We start from the raw sequence: 20,385 nt of genomic DNA on the forward strand, positions 1-20,385 counted from the left end.
GATGTATTTTACACAACAGACATCTCCTTTATTCTCATAAACTGAGAATTTCAGGTCAGTCTACTTCATGGCGTACGCACTGTTCAAACTCGAAGGCTAGAAAACGCACAAGAACTTTTAGCAAAACCAAAAAGTTATTCGTTTTATTCGATGCCATTAAAAATTACACGCTGTAAAAAGTTACATATATATAAGGCATAGCTAATCTTCCGCTCTATGACTGTCTTTGATAAAGGCAAGCGAGAAGACACGGAAGTTGTGCACCTCTTCTTGGTAATTCTGCCGATTGTTTATCTCAGTGACCGATCATGGATTCACGTGAGTCTACAGACAGTAGCAACATGTTTGAAAAGGGACGAATCTCTACATGAATGTATGATTAAGATATTACTTGGAATGTAAGCTGTTTTCTTCCACCCGGTCCAGGCCTTTTCGTGTCTTCCTATTGAGTTCGACCCACGCAAGGAATATCTACGAGTTAGACATGCAAGCTTTATGAATATAGACTACACAGAAGACGAAGGAACGCGATAAGGACACGCATTAAAATATCTGCACTATTTCTGTGATAATCATTAAAATGATTGCATTCACGGCTTTGCAAGAGATATTAAAGCTTCCCAACTGACGCAATCATGACGTAATGATCCAGTTTCAGCTAAGTTATGCCAAAGTGTTCTCAACTTGAATTGAGTCTTTTAAATTCCCAGTTGTAAATTAAAAGAATTGAGCCATCTAACGACGGCGCCATCAGCGTTGAAAAAAATGACTTTCCTCATGTATCACCGAGAAGAATAAATGTTTGACAATATTTCTTACAAGTGGAGGAATGTGTAACAGATGATGCTTCGATAACAAGACTACAAAGCAGCTGCAAATTTGATGTGTTCAATTACCAAATTGCCTTTGCATCTACTTCAAGATAGGTAAGAATAGCTTAGATTTTGATTTCAAGACTCCCTTCATCTGACAACTGTCAAGTCCTACGGTCATGTCCGTCATATTAGAAACATTTTCTGTGGACGATTGATGGACCAGACTCGTCGTATTCCTGTTTGCTAATCCACATCTGTTGGAAGGTGGACAGTGAAGCTAAGATGGAACCACCGATCCAGACGGAGTATTTACGTTCTGGTGGGGCGATGATCTTGATCTTCATCGTTGCTGGAGCCAGAGCAGTGATTTCCTTCTGCATACGGTCAGCGATACCTGGGAACATACTTGAGCCACCAGAAAGAACCGTATTGGCGTACAGATCCTTACGGATATCAATGTCGCACTTCATGATACTGTTGTATGTGGTCTCATGGATGCCAGCAGCTTCCATACCTGCGGGCGAATTGAAAGAAAGAATAATCGATGTCCAGCATCGCTTATTCCCCAGGAAGCACTTTCCTCTCCAATAACGGATTATTTGAAAGCAATTTCAACACTTTCAATTTGAGATCAGTGAATACTACTTGAAACCCAATCCAATTTTGACACAAATATCATGTTTCAGAACAAGTATCTTGGCAAATATCTTCCGATGTACATCAACGTTGGTGGCGTAAGGCAACATACATACACAGCTTGATACGTGACATGAATACATGCAGCCGAGATATTACACATCAAAATGAGATGAAAAATAACATACCTAAGAAAGCGGGCTGGAACATTGACTCTGGGCAGCGGAAACGTTCATTACCAATTGTGATCACCTGACCATCAGGCAGTTCATAGCTCTTTTCTAGTGATGAACTTGAAGCAGCTGTGGCCATTTCCTGTTCGAAGTCTAGAGCTACATAGCACAATTTTTCCTTGATGTCACGAACGATTTCTCTCTCGGCTGCAAGGAACGAAAAACAAGGGATAGGTTAGGTATTTTGTTCACGTGGAAATCTTTACCAGTCGTGCATGTATTATATCATGGTTCATATTATCCTATCAATTTTTAAGCTTAAATATCACAAAAACCTATTACTAAATATTTCAATTTCAGTTGTACTTATTGAAAAGAGAATAATAATGTTATTGAACGCCTTGTATATTCAGCATAGACTGGCCCCCAGTCGCTTGGCTTTCCTCGGCAGCAGTTGCTGGCTGTGGGCCAACGCGTTCGCCCCACGATCTACGTAACAACCAACAACTAACGCGAAGGTCTGCTAAAAGTTTATTCCTTCAATTTATTCTGTTTTGATATTTATATCCCCATAAAACTTGGGGCAAGTCAATATTCAGCACCGAAAGATTACATAGCTGTGGTTGTGAGTGAGTGAATGAACTGTCGTTGCAGTTACTGAGAATAACTCGTATGTAACTTTACATACCTGTGGTTGTGAATGAATAACCACGTTCTGTCAGGATCTTCATGAGGTAGTCTGTGAGGTCACGACCAGCCAAATCCAGACGGAGGATGGCATGCGGCAAGGCATAACCTTCATAGATTGGTACTGTGTGTGTTACACCATCACCAGTGTCCATGACAATACCCGTCGTACGACCAGAGGCATACAGAGACAGTACAGCCTGGATAGCTACATACATGGCTGGTGTGTTGAAGGTTTCAAACATAATCTACAAAAGAATAAGATAAACATCGAGAAACGTTTATATCCTAACCGTTGCCGACCATTACTTGGGAACACGGATTCATTGTAATTTTCCCGCATGAAATGTGATGTGCAATGGAAGAGATTTACAGATTTTCATTTTCAAGCACGGCACTGCCCTTTCAAGAAAGCATTTACACACCTGTGTCATCTTTTCTCTGTTGGCCTTGGGGTTCAGGGGAGCTTCCGTGAGCAGAACTGGATGTTCCTCTGGAGCTACACGCAATTCATTGTAGAAAGTGTGATGCCAGATCTTTTCCATATCGTCCCAGTTGGTTACAATACCGTGTTCAATTGGGTATTTCAGAGTAAGGATACCTCTCTTGCTCTGTGCTTCATCACCTACGTAGCTGTCTTTCTGACCCATACCAACCATGACACCCTGGTGAAAAGATATGCATTTTAGTTTGCTTGACGTTAAAGACTTCGATAAACTTTAATATTGACATTCATAACTTAAAGTATTTCGAGCTCATCACATTTCAGACAGTTCATAACTAAACCATCATACAGGTTATGAATATTCATAAAGTACACACCATGAGACTGCACGACGTGTTTTCACACGTTCAATCAAATAGAAGAATGTGTCTCTTTTTAAATCATTTTTAATCAGTAGACTTTTGGCATGTCTGTGCGCAGTTATGCTAAACAATTAGTACACTGCCAATGCCCAGGAGACGCGAACTGCGGTCGTCAACATATACGGCTCCTTTGCGTTCATGGAATTGAGTCAAAGTTGTGGTATTTTCGCCCTCTACTTTTGAGTCGTATTTTCCCGTAAAGCTACATTGTTACAGCAACTTTCATTTGCGACCTTTCACTTTTTCTCAGCCGTAAAAGGGTGAAAGGGTTATGCCTCCACGCCCGTTGTTCATTCACTCCATCTCTCAAACAAGCATTGCTCATGCGTTGACGTGCACAAGCTCGCCGACTGGGAGGGTGACAAAGGCCAGCACGTGGTGTACGAACAAAGGAGATGAAGAGGTTAAAGGTTTACGCGGCTAGATTTCAATGTCGGGCAGTCACCCTTTCGATGGCTTGAACAGGGGAAGGGGAACTCACCTGATGACGGGGGCGCCCTACGATGGATGGGAAAACGGCACGTGGTGCGTCGTCTCCGGCGAAACCGGCTTTGCACATACCTGAGCCATTGTCCACAACCAAAGCAGCAACTTCGTCGTCACACATGTTGAATGGTTGTCTCTGGGTCTTTTAGTGGCTGCAACAAAATGAAACACAGAAATTCCTCATCTTGACTTAATTTCTACAAATGCACTTTTTACCCGAAAGCTGTTTTATAAGAGAAGTTTCATGCAAAAGCATGCAGTCAAGCGTTATCATCGCTGTAGACTGCCATGGTTTCCAGAAAGTTCAATTGACATTCTGAATACATCCTGGGATGGGTTATCGTGTTTTCTCGATGTCCTTGTTCACTTTGACCAAAATAAACTAGGAAGAAGCACCAGTGAAATTGGGAAGAACCAGATTAAAATAAAAAGTGTTCAGAAAAATGAATGCGAATGTATGTTTTTCAAAAGCGCTAACCGTATCTATGCCAAATACTCTTGGGTGCAAACTATTACAAGGATTAGAAGGTGTGGTGCCTGCAGTCACGTCAACGTCTTCCGAATCAACGAGAACCATGGTACTCCGATGTGCTGTGGTACTGAACACTATGGTACAAACTGAATGTCAAAGGAAAACACCCGCCCATGCATAAATTTTCGGATTTCGATCTTGACAACGTTAAATTAATGTGTTGAAGGATGTGTACTCACCTTATCTCAAGAGGAGAGATGGCAAAATGCTGCATTCAAGGCTGTGCTGCCTGTTATTACCTTTGCAAAGCAAAATTTTAACCATATATGGGCCTGAGACGATACTAGCCGGGTAATGATCACTCTTGGAGCAGGGGTGAGCAGGCTGCCCAACGCTCAGCCAGGGTATCACGCTCTGTGGATGATCCGAAGCTATTACTGGACGTTACGGACGTTACCAGAGTCGACAACCTGTTAATCCACCTCGGCGACGCACTCGAAATCCATTTTCACTTTGCGATATGGCGGTAACCGCACCGACCCGACCTGAATCCCCCATGAAAGTTTAACCGGGCACATCGTATCAATCGTAAATAACAACAATAAGAACAACTGCAACGCCCAAGCGAGAACAAAAACAAAACAACAAACTGTCACGTGATTGATCCAATTTTTCATGAACTCATGTCCATGTATAGAATAAATTGACCGTATCCGTCTGATAAATGCAACAAAGGGATTCTTTTTAGTGTACCCCTGACCAATGTCCTGAAAAGGCCACATTTATTGTTATACATTTCAGAGAAAAGTACGATGAAATTTTTAACTGATGAGTGTTGCTCACAAAGACCGATATGAACCGGAGATTACTGTTATCTATACACACACAAATCAAACGTTAGGGTGATTAATTAACATTCTGTCCCTTAGCAGCCTGCGCAGGGATAATTTCTAGTATTGCAATGCATTTCTGTTTTCAAATGAAATAAATTTTTGTCGCCGCACGGCACGTCAGTACCTCGGCTGATATGAAGGCTCTCTTTTCAGTCTCGTTCATTCAATACCATACATGGGCAACAAAAAAGGTAGGCTCCTACCAGTGACAGTCAGTTTATGTGCTGTGTTGTTTTATCGTGCGCCTCGATGTGCGACCTTGTCAACCGGTCTTTTGTTGGGCTCCTGTCCAAGTGAAAAGACAAAGATGTGGCTAAATAGCAGTATGAATTTGAGTGATGCATCCAATAAAACTTGCCGATGAGGCGATATTTAAAGCGTTCCGATGAGACAGATCACCGAAGTTTCTGATACAATATGTACGCAACGAGGCCGTTAACATTCAAAAGCACTAATTATGATCTCTCTGCAAAAATACACGCATATGTCAAAGTACAACCACGGTATCTTTGAATGTCATCGACCTGACACTATGGACATACTTTGCTGGATAGACGTATGAAGTAATATTATATTCATTTGCTGTAAAGAGTGACAAAACTCCGCCAGGAATGATTTCTTCGAGAAGCCAAACGTTGTTTGTTTGACTCTTGCACCTCCGCGCGCGTTGCGTGACCACTGTGAACTTTGTTTACAGGTATCCTTTGGTGTATTGAGGGCAGGGCACACATCACATTGCAGACACAGCAGGGAAGAGAACCAGAGAGAAGACTTGGAATTTGCATCATCGAACGATTGAAATAAAATATTCATCATTTCCTTGGGTATCTTCGGAAACATCTAAGTGTGCACGTTAAAAACAAATGAAATACATTAGAGTAGAAAATACCAGCTGGATATTGTGACCCTTTAAACTTTTCACCGACTGCAAGATCTATTTACATAACAATAGGATTGACCTGTCTGACCTTACAGACTTCTTTAGCACAAATATTTAACCACTCTGCAGAGTGACCCTGATGCAATACGACGACGACCCGGTCGAATTCCTGTAACAAGCCATGCAAGTATTCACGTAAAATGCATGTGCACTTGGCTGTGTAAAACAAATATTATTTTATTAACTGTATCAAATTATACAGAGCAATAGTGACGTTTTTCATGTGTTTGAAACTATGCACTTCTATATGTACATATAGACGAATATATATATATATATATATATATATATATAAAATATGAATTATGTGTTTATACATACACATATATGTGTATATACATATGTATACATGTATGTATCCATGTATCTATGTGTGTATATGTATGTATGTACGTATGTATCTATGTATGTATATGTTTTATACTGCGTGTGTATTTGTACACATGTGCATCGTAATTTCTCACAAACAATTTAATTTCACTTTTAATAAAACGGTACGGAATTACATATGTAAAAGTAGGGTCAGTCTTGAAGTTCCCTGATAGCAGACAAAAGAAGGCGATCTACCATAGCTTGCGGGTGAGCGGATTATAAAATTGGTCAGGGTGGAAATCTTTGAGCGAAACTTTGTGTGCAGCCCACCTGCTGTCATTCACGAATTCTGTTTCAGTAAGTGTGGTGGGCGGGTGTGGGCGATTACATAGCGATGTGTAGAAGGTGGCTAGAAGTAGCACTCTTCCTGAGAGCAGCGTGGAAAGCTGTTAAATGTGTCAGGCTGCCAGACGTGTACTCTGTAGTGTTTACCGATGGGGTGCACATATAAATTCAAGGGCTCTGGCTAGTCGCTTGTTTTGATGGGTGCGGTTTTGACGTTTATATAGATCACCCACTGCAGCTGATGACGGACTGCCGTACGTGTTTCTGAAATATATAACTTATCTGTGTAAACTGCGAAATAGCTAATGTATAAGGTAGTTGGTAAGGCCTGTACATAAAATATATCTTATATTTGTCGAGTTTTTTCGACTGATATGGTAACGCCTGAGCCAGTTTTCTATCAATTGACATACTTAATCATTCCGACACACTGCTAAACCCGACACACCGATTGTTCAAGACGCCAGTATGGAATGTTGGAATCTAAGGGTTTTGTGCAATCTTTCAAGCGCAATCGAATCTCGTTTAAATTTCATAAAAACAAAAGAACATTTTCGAAACCTTATCAGCTTTTATCTTTGCAAAGCAGTGTTAAAAATTACACCGAAAGTCAAGCCATTGAGTTGAAGTTAATCGACTTAACAACATGGGCGGCCAATAGTGGGAATAAAGTGTATGGTTGTAACGCTGCTAATATTTAACATCCTCGAATGCGTCGATTCGAATACCAGCATTTAAAACTGCAACACTCAATATGAAAGACAAAACCCGCTGACACCCACCACAAATTTCCAGATTACGCTCCACTTTCAGTTCAAGCGACAACTAAATCACAAACTCAAACGGATGTTTTGAGAATACTTTTTAAGGCGTGAAGTTAAATAAAGTATGCTTTGTACGCCAGATCAGAAAATTTTCATGCCATCTTTAAAAAAAGAAGTCGAAATTCCAGCACTTTTCGGTTGCGTTATTTCGTTTCGCATCGAAATTTCGATGAACAACACGCTGACTGAATTGAGATACGGCATGTTTTCTTATTACTAGTATGAAGATGCAAGCTATGTGGGTTATCTAGTCGTACGCTTTGTGAAATATACAATTTACTCCACTACAGGCTTGCTCGATTTAAAATTCACTCCATTGTGTGAATTGTTGTTTCAGTGGCGGACACATTTAAACTTGACGAATAAAAGTGTTCTCATTTCAGCGTCTTTGGCATCGTGACTTCCGAGATTTTCCATTAAGAAAACACTAAATTCACCGTTCCGAAACATCTAATAATCTTTAGCCAGGTGCAGCCAACGAAGAATGCACTTTTAAAAAGGTCCTTACTATGATAAGATATATTGTGCATGACAAATAATGTGAACTGACTAATTTTAAGTCAAGAGGGTAATTAATTAGCTGTTCATAATTTGCCCTCCCACAGAAAATTTTTCGACTTACCCTCCCACACTCAAACTTCATTTTTACCCACTCCCACTTATTTTTGCCTGTTTCCCCTCCCCACTGAATTTTTGAAGCTCCCTCGCCCTGTGGCGAAAAAAACTCGCCAATTTCCCCTGCCCTGGAAACAATTCCCCACAAAAAGTTTTTTCACCAAGCCCTCTCCCCAGAACAATCAACCGATATCCGCCCTGCCCTACAAAAAATCTAAAATTTGCTCCCCTACAACCTAAAAACATGTCCCCTGCCCTAGCAAAATAAAAATTTCCCCTGCCCTCAAAAATTGCTCCTGGAATAGCTTTTTCGATGAATAGCTCCGTTGGCTGCACCTGTTTAGCGTGAGAATTTCTACGCCTATTCTCAGCGCTTTTCTATTGTTCCATGGGCATACTATCACTGCATTATGCCATTTACCCCAAAACTAAGCATTGCATTGTCTCGGGGTGAGCATTCATCCCATCAACCTTTGCCCCGGAGTTGAAAAGTTGCACCCTTGGGCGACAACGATATTGGCAACTCAATCAATGCCTGGAATGTGAATGAGAGTTTTCCTTCTCACATAACAGTACAACTATCCACCACAAAAGTAATATCTACATTTCCTTCGTTCGAACTTCGGCATATGAGCGAAGTATACAGCGTGGTGCACACCGCAAACCGTCAAATCTGGACTCTTCGTACATTCCAAACCAAACGATGCGGAATGCCGTTTGCGACCCGTGTTCTACAAAGATCCTATATCGTGCAGATCAAATGAGAATATACTTGATGCATTCGATTTGCAATTTTTCGCATCGTTGAATTAGAAAGACGAAACATCACAGTGAAAGAAAAACAGCGGGATTACAAACGGTTAAAAAATCATGACTGTCGACTTTCATAGTACTGTTAGGTCATGGAGACTTCACAACAAAGTTATTAAATCTGATGAGGTTTTGGAAGTTTTGGTTACTTAGCGGCCTACTTGATTACTACATTCACATCGATATTTTCAAGTTCACGCATTTATTGATGTCTTCTCAAAATTACAACAGCAAAACTACTAAAGTCCTCTCGTTGCTATCGACTCCAGGGGGGTCACCACGTGATGCAACGTCATGTACTGTCTACAATGAGTAACAAAATCATCACCGATACAAAATTCTTTGAAGTTGAAACGAAGCTGTGAAAATTCTCTATTATAATATATCTTTCTATAGGTTGAGTACCTGTCTGTGCATGAAGTCGAGCGCATGAAAAGCCTTTCTCCAAATGCACCCGTTTGTTACAAATATCTTCCGAATTTATGTTTACCTACTGACATTGCTTCGTCGCATATTCCATTCTTCCAACACCCTATGCACTTATTGAACTGAATTGAATTGAATTCTTTATTCCCAGTAATATAATGGAAGTGATCACAAAATCCAGTACAGTATAATTACAATCGATGGGAAAAGGGGTCGAAATAGTTGTCTTGCAACTAATCTAGTCCAACCCCCGTAACTACATTTTATTAAATAAACCATATCACTGGGCATACTATATTCAATCTTTCAAATCACAAAACGCGTACAAGCACATGGGCGCATAACTAAGATGCCATCTGTGATTAACTTTCATATTTCAGAAAATTGTACTCCCGCTCGAAATGTGACCTGTTTATGTACTAACTATTGCCTTGCCCTCAAATTGTAGTATTATCATTCATTTAGGACACAACAGACGGCTTGTACTACTGACATCTGTAACTTTATGACCTTTAACTTTGACTAACATATGCATGAAAGTTAAGAGCAAGCGCTGGCGGCGCTATGAGCACTGGGGTATACGATACAATCCAACTTGAGACCGAGGCAAGGGACACATCCTTATTACACTGTATCGATCAGTGTATCCGGTGCAGACGGATTTCCTTGAGCTCGGATGCCACAATTTCAGATCAATCAACTATCGAGGCGTTTCTTCAACGCTTTGAGAGGATTTCAGTAAGTCTCTGTTCACAAATACCTCAGCAGGGGATCGGACCACGGAAGAGTCTCGCAAATTATCTGGGGGGTTTTCAAGTATCCCAATAACTACCTTTAAACAATTTCAATACCCCTGCCTATTCATAATGCTCTTGAACATCGTCCGCTCGCACGGGTCCGTTACTTCAACTACAGTCTCGGGGGGCATCCAGCAGCCCGGACAAGAGACCTTGGCAAGCGAAGATAGATTCTGAAGTACCCAATTCTCGCAAAAAATATATGAATTATGTCCGCGGTTTTCAGTTTGCAGAGGCGCTGGTCTATTCAATGTTTTATGAAAAAATGATCACCAGAAAAAAAATGAAAACCAGGTAAAAATCCCCACCTATCGGTAAATTATGTATTATATTGTAAGTCCAATACTGTAAGCCTATCTAACATATTATTTGTATACAGGCTTGTGTATAAGCAGCAAAGAGGCGCGTCTCCAAAGGTGAGAATTGTAAAAGTTGATACATGTTGGAGCAATTTCATGATTTCTTAAACCTTTAAATCTGTGAAAGACAACTTTCTTTCCGCACGATAATAAACATAGCCATCCTAATAAACTGAATACCAGACTTTCCAAAAGGGCGGAATGCAGGAGATAAAAATGATATTAGTAAACCGTCACATGTACTTAAAAATAACAAGACAGCCCTGAAAAATAGCCGGTAAAATTTAATCGATAGCCGTCAAATTTGGCTGATGGCCACCTAAAGTGAACTCTCTGCAGTGTCACTGGTTAAAATTGGTACGTCTGTCACTGTTTGTCTCACAGTCTTACAAATACGGTAATCTATTTTTGAGATCATATCAGGGAATTACTCTGGGTGACGCAGACCAAAGGTGAGGGCGACTAAATGTTCAGCTAATCAATATGTGCATATTGTTGAAATTGAAGTTACTCTGTTGTCCAGTGTACAGTGTATAGATCACTGTCATAATTGAATGACTCTTTAAGGTAGTATGCGCCTCGAAAATCAAAGACTTGAACTTTTGCAAAAACTTTCGCATGAAACTTTCGGACATTCTCTTACCAAATCAAAAATAAAAATCAGGGGTCCCCGTGCAAAATTTGATACTAGAGATACAATTTACCTAAGAATTCCTTATATTTGAAATTAAAAATGGCCGCCATCCCTGTGTTAACTCTATGGAGGAATTACAATTTTTGATTTTAGAAAAACTAAGAAGCTTTTCCTTCACCAAGAGCTTTAAAATGAACCCCACACGTGGTAGTTCAGAAAAGAATTGATAAAATCTGAAAGTCTGAATTTCTGTCCCCCGAGGCGCGTTCGACCTTAACAGGAAAACGTTCTCTTGATACAACATGATGGCCAGAGCAGTTTCATGTAATTTGTACAAACCTTTATGGATGTAAAAAAGTACAGTATGTGTGCACAGTAAACACAAAACTGCGAACGTTTGCGTTGAACTGATTTTTGTGACTTTTTTCAATAGTGGTCTATGACGATACCATAGATCAGCGACTTCATTTTCTACAAGTCTCCCTTTCAGTCCCTCAGTATTTCAAGTCCCCCCTCAATTTTTCAAGTCCCCCTTCAAATCTTCTCCTCGGAAGTGTTTGTGAATGCAGCCTAACTTAGTTTATTCATTTTAATCAATTAGATTTCATTTTTCCTCACATATCTCACTATTAAGAATTATTTCATTGAAAATGAAAGGGAGGTAGCTGGGATTGTAACTATTAATATCATTTTCAATCCAAAACCACAGGGGACAGAGGTCAGTCCCCTGGGGTGGGGTTCTTTGTGCAACTGTTTTTATTTTATTTTCTTAATTTTGAATGTGATATTTCAAATAAAGATTTCAACTCTTAGCCGTCTGACTGCTTTCTTTAGTACATACAAGTCCTTATCCCCTCTCCAACTTTTGTGCATACCACTATACTTGTTCCGCAAATATTACCAACTTGCTAATCAACTGTCCGTATCAGCCGATTGAGTCAACACTACAGCTGTCCCACACGTAGTAAAATATTTTTTGAGTCTAAATCTTTATTTAAAACATCACAGTCAAAGTTCATAAAATAAAATAAACTGTTACACAAAGAACCCCACCCTCCCCACCCCAGGGGACTGACCCCGATCCCCTGTACCAAAGAATTGTGTGGTTCAGATTACATGCTTTTCAAAAATAGCGTTGGTGTATTTGGATTTTTCTTTTATCATTACTTTTTTTAATTTCGTAATTCAATGCATAATGTCCAACAAAATCCAATATTTTGACGCATGATTTGTGGTAAGAGGGCTCGGAAAGAAATTGAATTTTATCTCATCTCGCTTGAAAACTAAGAAAAAATATATAAATCGAGTGTATCCGATGAAACAGAACACGATGGAATCATAACTTTGCCGGAGATGGTAGTAAATTTCGGCTACCGAGGAAAAAATAAAAGACGCTTGTCTCGATAGACTATCTCTGTCCTATATTATACATATTTGCGCTTTCACACTGTCCTCGAAAAGAGAATTTTTTTCAGTCACTCAATACAATACATTGGTGAAACAGATTTTAGACTAAAGGTCAAACCAAGCAAATATCTGTTTCATTCGAAGCTGCAACATTGCATGTCGACTTTTCTAAAGCCGACACAAAGTTAAACAAGCTATTCGTATATGGATGTAAACGCGCATGGATACTGGGCATTTTAAAGTCCCTTTGGATTTTGCTTGGTTTGTGAAGCGCCCTCTATCGTAGTACTGTCGTCTTGACCATGCAGTCAAAAGGACTACCATGGAGTGCCCCGTTTTGATAATTTAGAAATATGAACACCTACCATACCTTCTTTGTATCTTTGTATGTACCAACGCACGAATAATAACAGCTCAGTAGCGGACCTTGTGCGGACCACAGGGTATTGCAAGCAATATTCGTCTAGAAGTTATGAATATGGTCAATAAATGTCATGTATTAAACTTTTTTTATTATACAGCCTTATCTGTGTCTAGTGTGTGCCTGTTACTTTACCCTAACTATCTCTGGATAGTATTTCAGAGAAAATAGTCCATATCTGTTAAAGGGACATTATCGCTATTTTTTACCCTTTTTTCATCAATATTGTTTTAAATGAGCAATTGCTAACGTTGTTCGACTTATTGAAAGATGTCTAAAAAATGGTCGACCACAGACAACTTCCATCCCATCTTGCCTACACTGTGTCGAAAAATCTCGGGTCGGGGGTTTTAGGTAGGCCAGCTAAAACACCTGACCTGACTAATAACAAAAAATATGCTACACATAAAGAATTTCATACATTTCAATGAAAACTAAATTGTTGCGTTAGCTTCGTCATGGAAATCTCTTTTGGATTTATTTACGATACACTGTAGGTTCACAAAGGCCATACTATAAGTACATAAATGCCACGTCACATTACATCACACAGAACAAGCAACAATGTCCTTTGACCTGTACACTTGACTGAGGAAAGTTTTGATACACAGAAAAAGAGCACTTACCTTAGATTGTGACAGTTTCAGGGGACGATAGCCACTTGTGCAAGAACAGCAAAAACATCGGACACAGTACACAGTTGTACGAAATTCCTGTATACGCAATACAATCGAGCTGAATTGAACTGTCTAAATTCTAATTCAGCTAATTGAAAGGAGGGGCAATTTGAATATTCAGCTCAACTCCTGCACAAAAGGCAAACGCCAGGTGCACTGTGAAGAATGCGCATCTGTACAACACTGAAAACCTGACAAGGGGAACTTGCACACACAGCTTTACACACACTTGACCCACAGACACTGGAGAGTTTCAGTAAATTCTGCCTAGATGTGAGGGTGACTGCAACCCCGTAATGGGAACAAATCAGGCGGGTTCCCTAGGCTACACAAATTACATGATCGTAGCAATAGACAATATTTACCTTTTCTCTGGCAGTATGACGATTTGACTTCAGTAATATCCATGACAATTCGTTTGTCCTTAAGGTAGAATGCGCCTCGGGGATGGATATCGGACTCTCAAACTTTTACACTATTCATTTGGCCTACCAATTGTAGGGGCTCATTTTGAAGCTTAGGAGGTATATAAAATTGTCAACGACCTAGTTTTGTGAAAATTATTAATTTCATTTTACCCATAGGCATAAAACAAGAATGGCGGCCATTTTGAATTGCAAATATCCTTAAATATTGCGTTCATTTGTTTTTCTGGCGCCAAAGTTTGTATAGTGACCCCCGATATTTATTCTTGATTTTGAAAGAAAATGGTTGAAAGTTTACTTGAGTAAAATCTGAGCAATAGTTTAAGTCTTTGCAAACTAATAATTTACCTATGTTTAACATAGATGAACACTGTCTACAGGTGACCAATAAAGAACCTTATTCAATGTAATCATCGATTGGGTATGTGAACTCCAGTTACATGCTTATTATATATTTCAAGATGTAATGTAACGTACCGACTACAAGAGAGGTCTATGAGATATCCCTTTATGGATAAGAACATCTGCTGATCGTCCTTTTTTTCTTTGAATGTATGAATGGAATCGTTATCATCAGAAGATTTTTTTTTTTTTATTTATTCAGCTTTGACATAAAGTCAGGATGAGTCGCACAGGTGACTAACACCTATACAAAAGCAACCCTCCACAAAAACACACATGTAACAAGTTACACATACAAAATTAAAAACAGAAAAGACAAACGCAGAATAAAACAGTCATAAAAAAATACAAGAAATTTCAAAACAGAACAAAACAAAACAGAGAAATTAACAGAGACGGCAATTTTTACAGTGGCACTTTCCCACCCAAGTACAAGTGTTATCAGGATAAAAATTATTTTTTAACAAACCCGTGTAATGTTTTAATAAAATAGACTTGTATGACCTAACACTTGTTGAAGATTTGCCATGAAAGGGCATAACACTACTCGAGTAAAAAGCTCTGTTAAAAAACGAGTAACGAAAACATTCAGTTTTAAAAAATGGCATCTTCGTAAGATTCGTAAACCCCTGACGTCTAGGAGTTACGTGTGCCGCACGGCTGTGGCAGGACTTGAATACCATCCACGTAAATCAAACATCGACTTTTTCTGTGCTTGACAATACATCAAAGGCTCAACATTTAAGATGGAATGGCTGGGGGAAAAACATACAACACAATCTCGTTTTCAAGTATGAAAAACTAATTTTATTTCAAATTTCGGTTGGATAGAGTGTGTATACAGTAAGCTATGTCAGAAATTTGCTTTTCTCGTCCGTAAAAGAATTAATTTTTTTCTGTCTTTGTACAGCGCTTCATAAATTGTTTGAATTCAACCAAGTTACCACAGTAATATCCAAGAACAATAACAATTGTGGAAAGAAACGATAATTACAATCAAGAATAAATAGATAAGGAAAAAAACACTCTCTTGTAGGATATTTCTATATCTAGAATATTTACATTTAGCGCTTTTGCCTATTCCTCCATAGTAAATATAAATAACCTTTACGATAATTAATGAAAGCAACGTTGCTTGCTTTTTGCTTTTTGTATCCCGTTTGTTTTTTGGTAGTTAAAATGTACATGCCGTAAATTTGACGATGAGTGATTACAATATATATATATATATATATATATATATATATATATATATATATATATATATATATATATATATTATATATATATATATATATTTATATTTATATATATATATATATATATATATATATATATATATATATATATATATATATATATATATATATATATATATATCTTGAATTAAGATAAATCATAGCTCGCTAGCTTATGAGAACATTTTGCGTGACGTTGAGATAATTATGTAAATCAAGTGTGACAGTCCTTGAATTTCCACTTTGTTACAGTCGGAGTCCTGTGACAATTCCTTTCCTTCCGTGTCGCTCCTTGTACTTATGCCGTCGGCGTTTATTCTTACTCTTTGTTTCTCGCCTTCTCTGCTCTTCCTCCTCCGATTCATCACGAGGAAGATCCAGGTAAGCATACTTACAACACTTGTGGAAGTCGTTTTCCAGGTGAGGACTGAGGCCGCCAACGCACTTTCTGAATTGCCTCATAAGGTTGAAGCCGTATTTGTGGTCGCCATCACCTTCCTGTCCGTGAAAGCCTAGCTTCATATTGTGCGGTCTATTCCTGTTCCTGAGACGAAACGAACGTCCACAAACACAAATATAAAAACAAAGGGAAGTTAGCAATGAGTGTGGCGGCGCTCTTTCTTCTCGATAGTTTTCGCGTGTTTGGGGTACAGGAAGGGGCCGGGAAAGATACATCTTTTTAAATGTGCAAGTGCTGAAAGTGTTTTCGAAGCACTACCTTACATGCGTTACAGTCTTTTTATCATGTTCTCTGTTTTGCGCATGCGTGCGGTTGTTATAGTGGTTCTGCAAAGAGTCCAGCACACGTACCTCCTGCGTGGTGCGTTTGCTGGAAAGTGGTTTTGCTCAGAGTAGTGTGCAATGCTTCCAGCACCTGACGACTCTGACGTCACTTCGACATCGGTTTCGCCGAACGACACACCGAAAACAGCGCACAACAGCAGGGTGGTACGCTCTGCCATGACTCTATGGCAACGGGAAAAAAGAACAAAAGAGCGATGCTATGGGGATCAAAAGGTTGGATTAACCGAGTCTTTATCTAAAGAGCAGTGAATCTAAAGATTGGAGCGTTTTTAAGACGTAAGCAAGATTCTTGATTTTATGTTGACAAGAAGCTAATGGGCAAAGCTGGATGGGTCGAGTGGATGCAATGGTTGTACAGGCAATGACTGCCAAGCTGAAGTTGATAGACCATGCATTAATTTGAAAAGTATTAATATGTAATAAATTGATAAGAAAGGGGGCAGAAGAAACAGTTTGAAAATGTACGGAAACCTGAAAAGTGTACTCTAGGAAACTTTACTTCAGCCGGGAAGAATTATCCGTCCAAAGTCAATGTCAATGTCAAGGGAACATGGCGGGGAACCAAGGTTTCGATCAGGGTAACACTGAATGAATACTGTGTATGGTTCGTTGGTATACGTACCTCATCTGAATGCGTGGTTTGTAATATTCTGGATTGCAGTGGAAGCCTCCAAGGCCGGCAATACGGCCAATATCACAACAGGACATCGGGCGAGGGTTTGCAGTTGTGACAGCGAAGATCTCAGAGCCCCCGCCGCTGCCTTGCTCGACAAGCTGCGATGGCCAGATGGTCTTTGTGGTGGTGTCTTTCTCCATCATAGCCAGGTGATCTGAAATAACCACATAAGTTTCAATTTCGTATTACTGAAGTAAACTTTTCCAGGGTAGAATGCACCTCGGGGACAGATATTCGGGCTCTCAAACTTTTAAATTTCTGTTCTGATCTACTTCTTGCGGGAGTCTCATTTTGAAGCTCTTAGAGTAAGATGAGTTGTTGCTGCCTTTTTTCAAAAATTGAAAATGTTATTTTCTCCATAGAGTTAACACAGGGAAGGGGCCTTTTTGAATTTCAAATAATGCGAGGTAATTTGTTTCTCTATAGGTCCAAACCTTACACGGTGACCCCGATTTTGTTCTTGGTTTTTTTAAGAGAATGATTGAAAGTTTTTTGCAAATTTAAGCCTTTCATTTTCGAGGCGCGTACGGCTTTAACTGGAAGGGATGTGTGTCGCCATACGTGCTCCGTTTCTCCAGTATCATCACTCTGTTGCCACGACGACCAGTTTGAAATGCGCATTATTTAGTAGACAAATAGCAGACGATGAAAGTTCCAGAAATCAAACGGGTGAAGTTCGCCGTATTTGATCATTTGTAAATAATCGTCAATCTAGACAAACACCTCGATATTGTCAACTATTATTCGGTTCAGTGCGAGAAGGCGTTGTCGCCATCAATACCTCATAGTTGTGTGCTTAAACGTTTCAGCAGGAAGGCAAAGCTTTGCGATGGCTTGCCAAGGCTAACGAGGGTACTATCTCTTACCTGTCAGTCATGTCACGCTTCATTTAAACATGACAAGGATTAACTCATCGAGATTGTTTGAGTACATGCGTTGAAAAGTTGCGAGTTTTGCCGAATGCCCCCTGCTGTTACCGTCCAGTGTCAGCGAGTTTGACATAAGCCACATTGAAAACATTATTGTCCCGTCCTACAACGATCGATGGTCTATTTCTCACCAGGCTTTAACTTCGAACATCCGCGGGAGAGGTTCGCTGCCAATTTTTGATCCAACCGCCCGACACTTACTTGCAGCTTAAGGTAGAATGCACCTCGGGGGTCAGATATTTGGACTCTCACACTTTTTCAATTCTTCTCTGATTTACCATTTGTTGGGGTTCATTTTGAAGCTCTTTGAGTAAGACAAACTTTCGCCGTCTTAGTTTTTTGAAAACATAAAATTTTCTTTTTCTCCATAGAGCTAACACAGGGTTGGCGGCCATTTTGAATTTCAAATATCGATAAATTTTGAGTAATTTGTTTCTCTAGTATCGAAATTTGCACTGTGACCCCCGATTTTTATTCTTGATTTTGAAGAGAATGGTTGAAAGATTGCTTGAGGAAAATTTGAGCGAAAGTTTAAGTCTTTTACTTTCGAGGCGCATACTACCTTAACTTTGATGGTTAAATAAACAAGAAGGCTCGGCGAATATAATACACCCTAACCACGTGCTTAAAATCAGAGGTCGTCTGGAACGTCTCAGTACTTGTTAATCTTCCTAGTAAATGAATCCGTTTTCATGCAATGTCTGTTTTACTCAATGAATTCTAAAAGTTGTCCCTTGTCTAATGGACTACACTTGAACGTGATGCTCCGGTAAAACGCAACCTTTTGTTGAAATCGTTTCCAGGCGGAGAAACATTGATAATAAGTCCGATTTCTTATTATGGATGAAGTCCCTTGATAATTACCAGGGAACGATAGATTATAGCTTTGTGATCAGTGATTCACGGGGACGATATGTGATAGCTTTGTGATTTGAATAATTGAAAAATCACATGATATGGCGGGAGAAGTCTCTTGATTAGATTCCGGCGAGAAAGACTGTCTTAGCTTTCGAGAATCTGTTGAAATCTAGAACCAAATAAAAACATCTATTTAAAGACTGACAGACTTAAAGCTAATCACACAAAATGACAGAGGCGGCAGTTTTCCGTCGATGTTAGCCACCGCTATGTAATAATGTACGAACTCGATTAAAAATCATAGGGGTGTTTAAGTTTGTTTCTGTCCATCCTCAGATGTGTTTTATTTTCCTTTCTATGCTTACCCCGAAGGCAGGTCCATGATAGGAAAGGCTTAGGAGGCACAGTGAGCGTAACTATAAACAAGTTCGGAACCTCCGAGTCAAGGGTTCAACCGAAATTTAAGCTACAGCAAGCCGTTTCATCGACACACTGCACGGTGACATACTGCAGAAACGTTACATTTGTGTTGGAAACTTAGAATGGTTCGAGCCGGGTGGGTTTAGGTTACGACCGACCCGTCTCCGAAGTGTAACCAATACGAGAACCAAGCAGCCTTTTTATGAAACACAATCAGCAAAATTCCGTGTGGCAACAGCATCGCATCGAAAATATACATTTTAGCTTTTGAAGTTCACAACTACAAAATAACCTTTCATCTATCACGTGTTCTAAAAAATCGTTTTCTTGGAGGAAAATGGATACGACATAACTTTCTTTCTCTTTCAAATCAAATTTCCACTTTTTCACTATTTGGAAATGTACGTTATTTGACAGGCAAAATGCATCGTATAGATTTCCATAGATACGGCCGCATCTTACCTTCAAAGTTGTCGAAAACAACGGCTTTTGTAGTGCAGCTCAAGCCGAAGAACAGCAATGACACTGTAAAAATCTTCATCGTAAGATGCCAATATGTGCGAAAAATGAGTTTCAATTCTGCTGACGTTGGCAAATCAGGCGAGTCTTTATCCCGCTCCCTGGAGAGTTAACTTCCAAGACAGCTCCGGGTCGACGTGCTGTGTCCTACGTGATACACTCGGGGTTCTCAGGAGAGCGTTTTCGATTAGCACTTTTGGCCAAGCAACGGTTGTACTACCTCGGCGTGTTCAGCTTTTAAAGCTGTATCTGAAGTTTGTTGATAAACTAAAACACGTTTTATGGATTGATGGCCCATCAAGTAACATTTTTAAAAGGCTAAACCACAAGAATTGAGACTGAACTACTCTCCTGAAAAGGGGTGTACTGAAATGTAATATAGACAAGGGCAGCAGTTAGTTAGATGTCTATGTTATTTCGGAAGACGATTGAGTAATTTTGGTTTTTAAATCATACTCCCAACACAGCACTGTTCAACATGATAGGCTCAAGAATCTGATTTACTCGATTAAAGCAAG

The 20,385-nt window shown here is 39.6% G+C and overlaps 2 protein-coding genes across 3 annotated transcripts; both read right to left on the bottom strand.

The window, feature by feature from the left end:
• Positions 1-115: 115 nt before the first annotated feature.
• Positions 116-5,954, bottom strand: LOC139150955 (actin-1-like). 2 transcript variants are annotated; one of them, XM_070723438.1, is made up of 7 exons: positions 5,572-5,954; positions 4,376-5,314; positions 3,660-3,816; positions 2,737-2,976; positions 2,313-2,559; positions 1,640-1,831; positions 116-1,329 (listed from the first exon to the last, which is right to left on the bottom strand). In XM_070723438.1, the coding sequence occupies exons 3-7, from the start codon at positions 3,783-3,785 to the stop codon at positions 1,004-1,006; spliced, it is 1,131 nt and encodes a 376-aa protein (XP_070579539.1). In that variant the 5' UTR covers positions 3,786-3,816; positions 4,376-5,314; positions 5,572-5,954; the 3' UTR covers positions 116-1,003. The 2 variants fall into 2 exon arrangements, with proteins under 2 accessions (XP_070579539.1, XP_070579540.1); XM_070723439.1 differs by lacking the exons at positions 4,376-5,314; positions 5,572-5,954 and adding an exon at positions 4,143-4,288.
• A 9,811-nt stretch (positions 5,955-15,765) lies between these two features.
• On the bottom strand, positions 15,766-20,168 carry LOC139150948 (uncharacterized). Its single transcript, XM_070723431.1, has 3 exons — positions 19,811-20,168; positions 17,088-17,295; positions 15,766-16,205 (listed from the first exon to the last, which is right to left on the bottom strand). The coding sequence occupies exons 1-3, from the start codon at positions 19,887-19,889 to the stop codon at positions 15,908-15,910; spliced, it is 585 nt and encodes a 194-aa protein (XP_070579532.1). The 5' UTR covers positions 19,890-20,168; the 3' UTR covers positions 15,766-15,907.
• Between the last annotated feature and the right edge of the window lie 217 nt (positions 20,169-20,385).

The sequence above is a fragment of the Ptychodera flava genome, chromosome 15 (assembly GCF_041260155.1).
Source record: "Ptychodera flava strain L36383 chromosome 15, AS_Pfla_20210202, whole genome shotgun sequence".
Lineage (NCBI taxonomy): Eukaryota > Metazoa > Hemichordata > Enteropneusta > Ptychoderidae > Ptychodera > Ptychodera flava.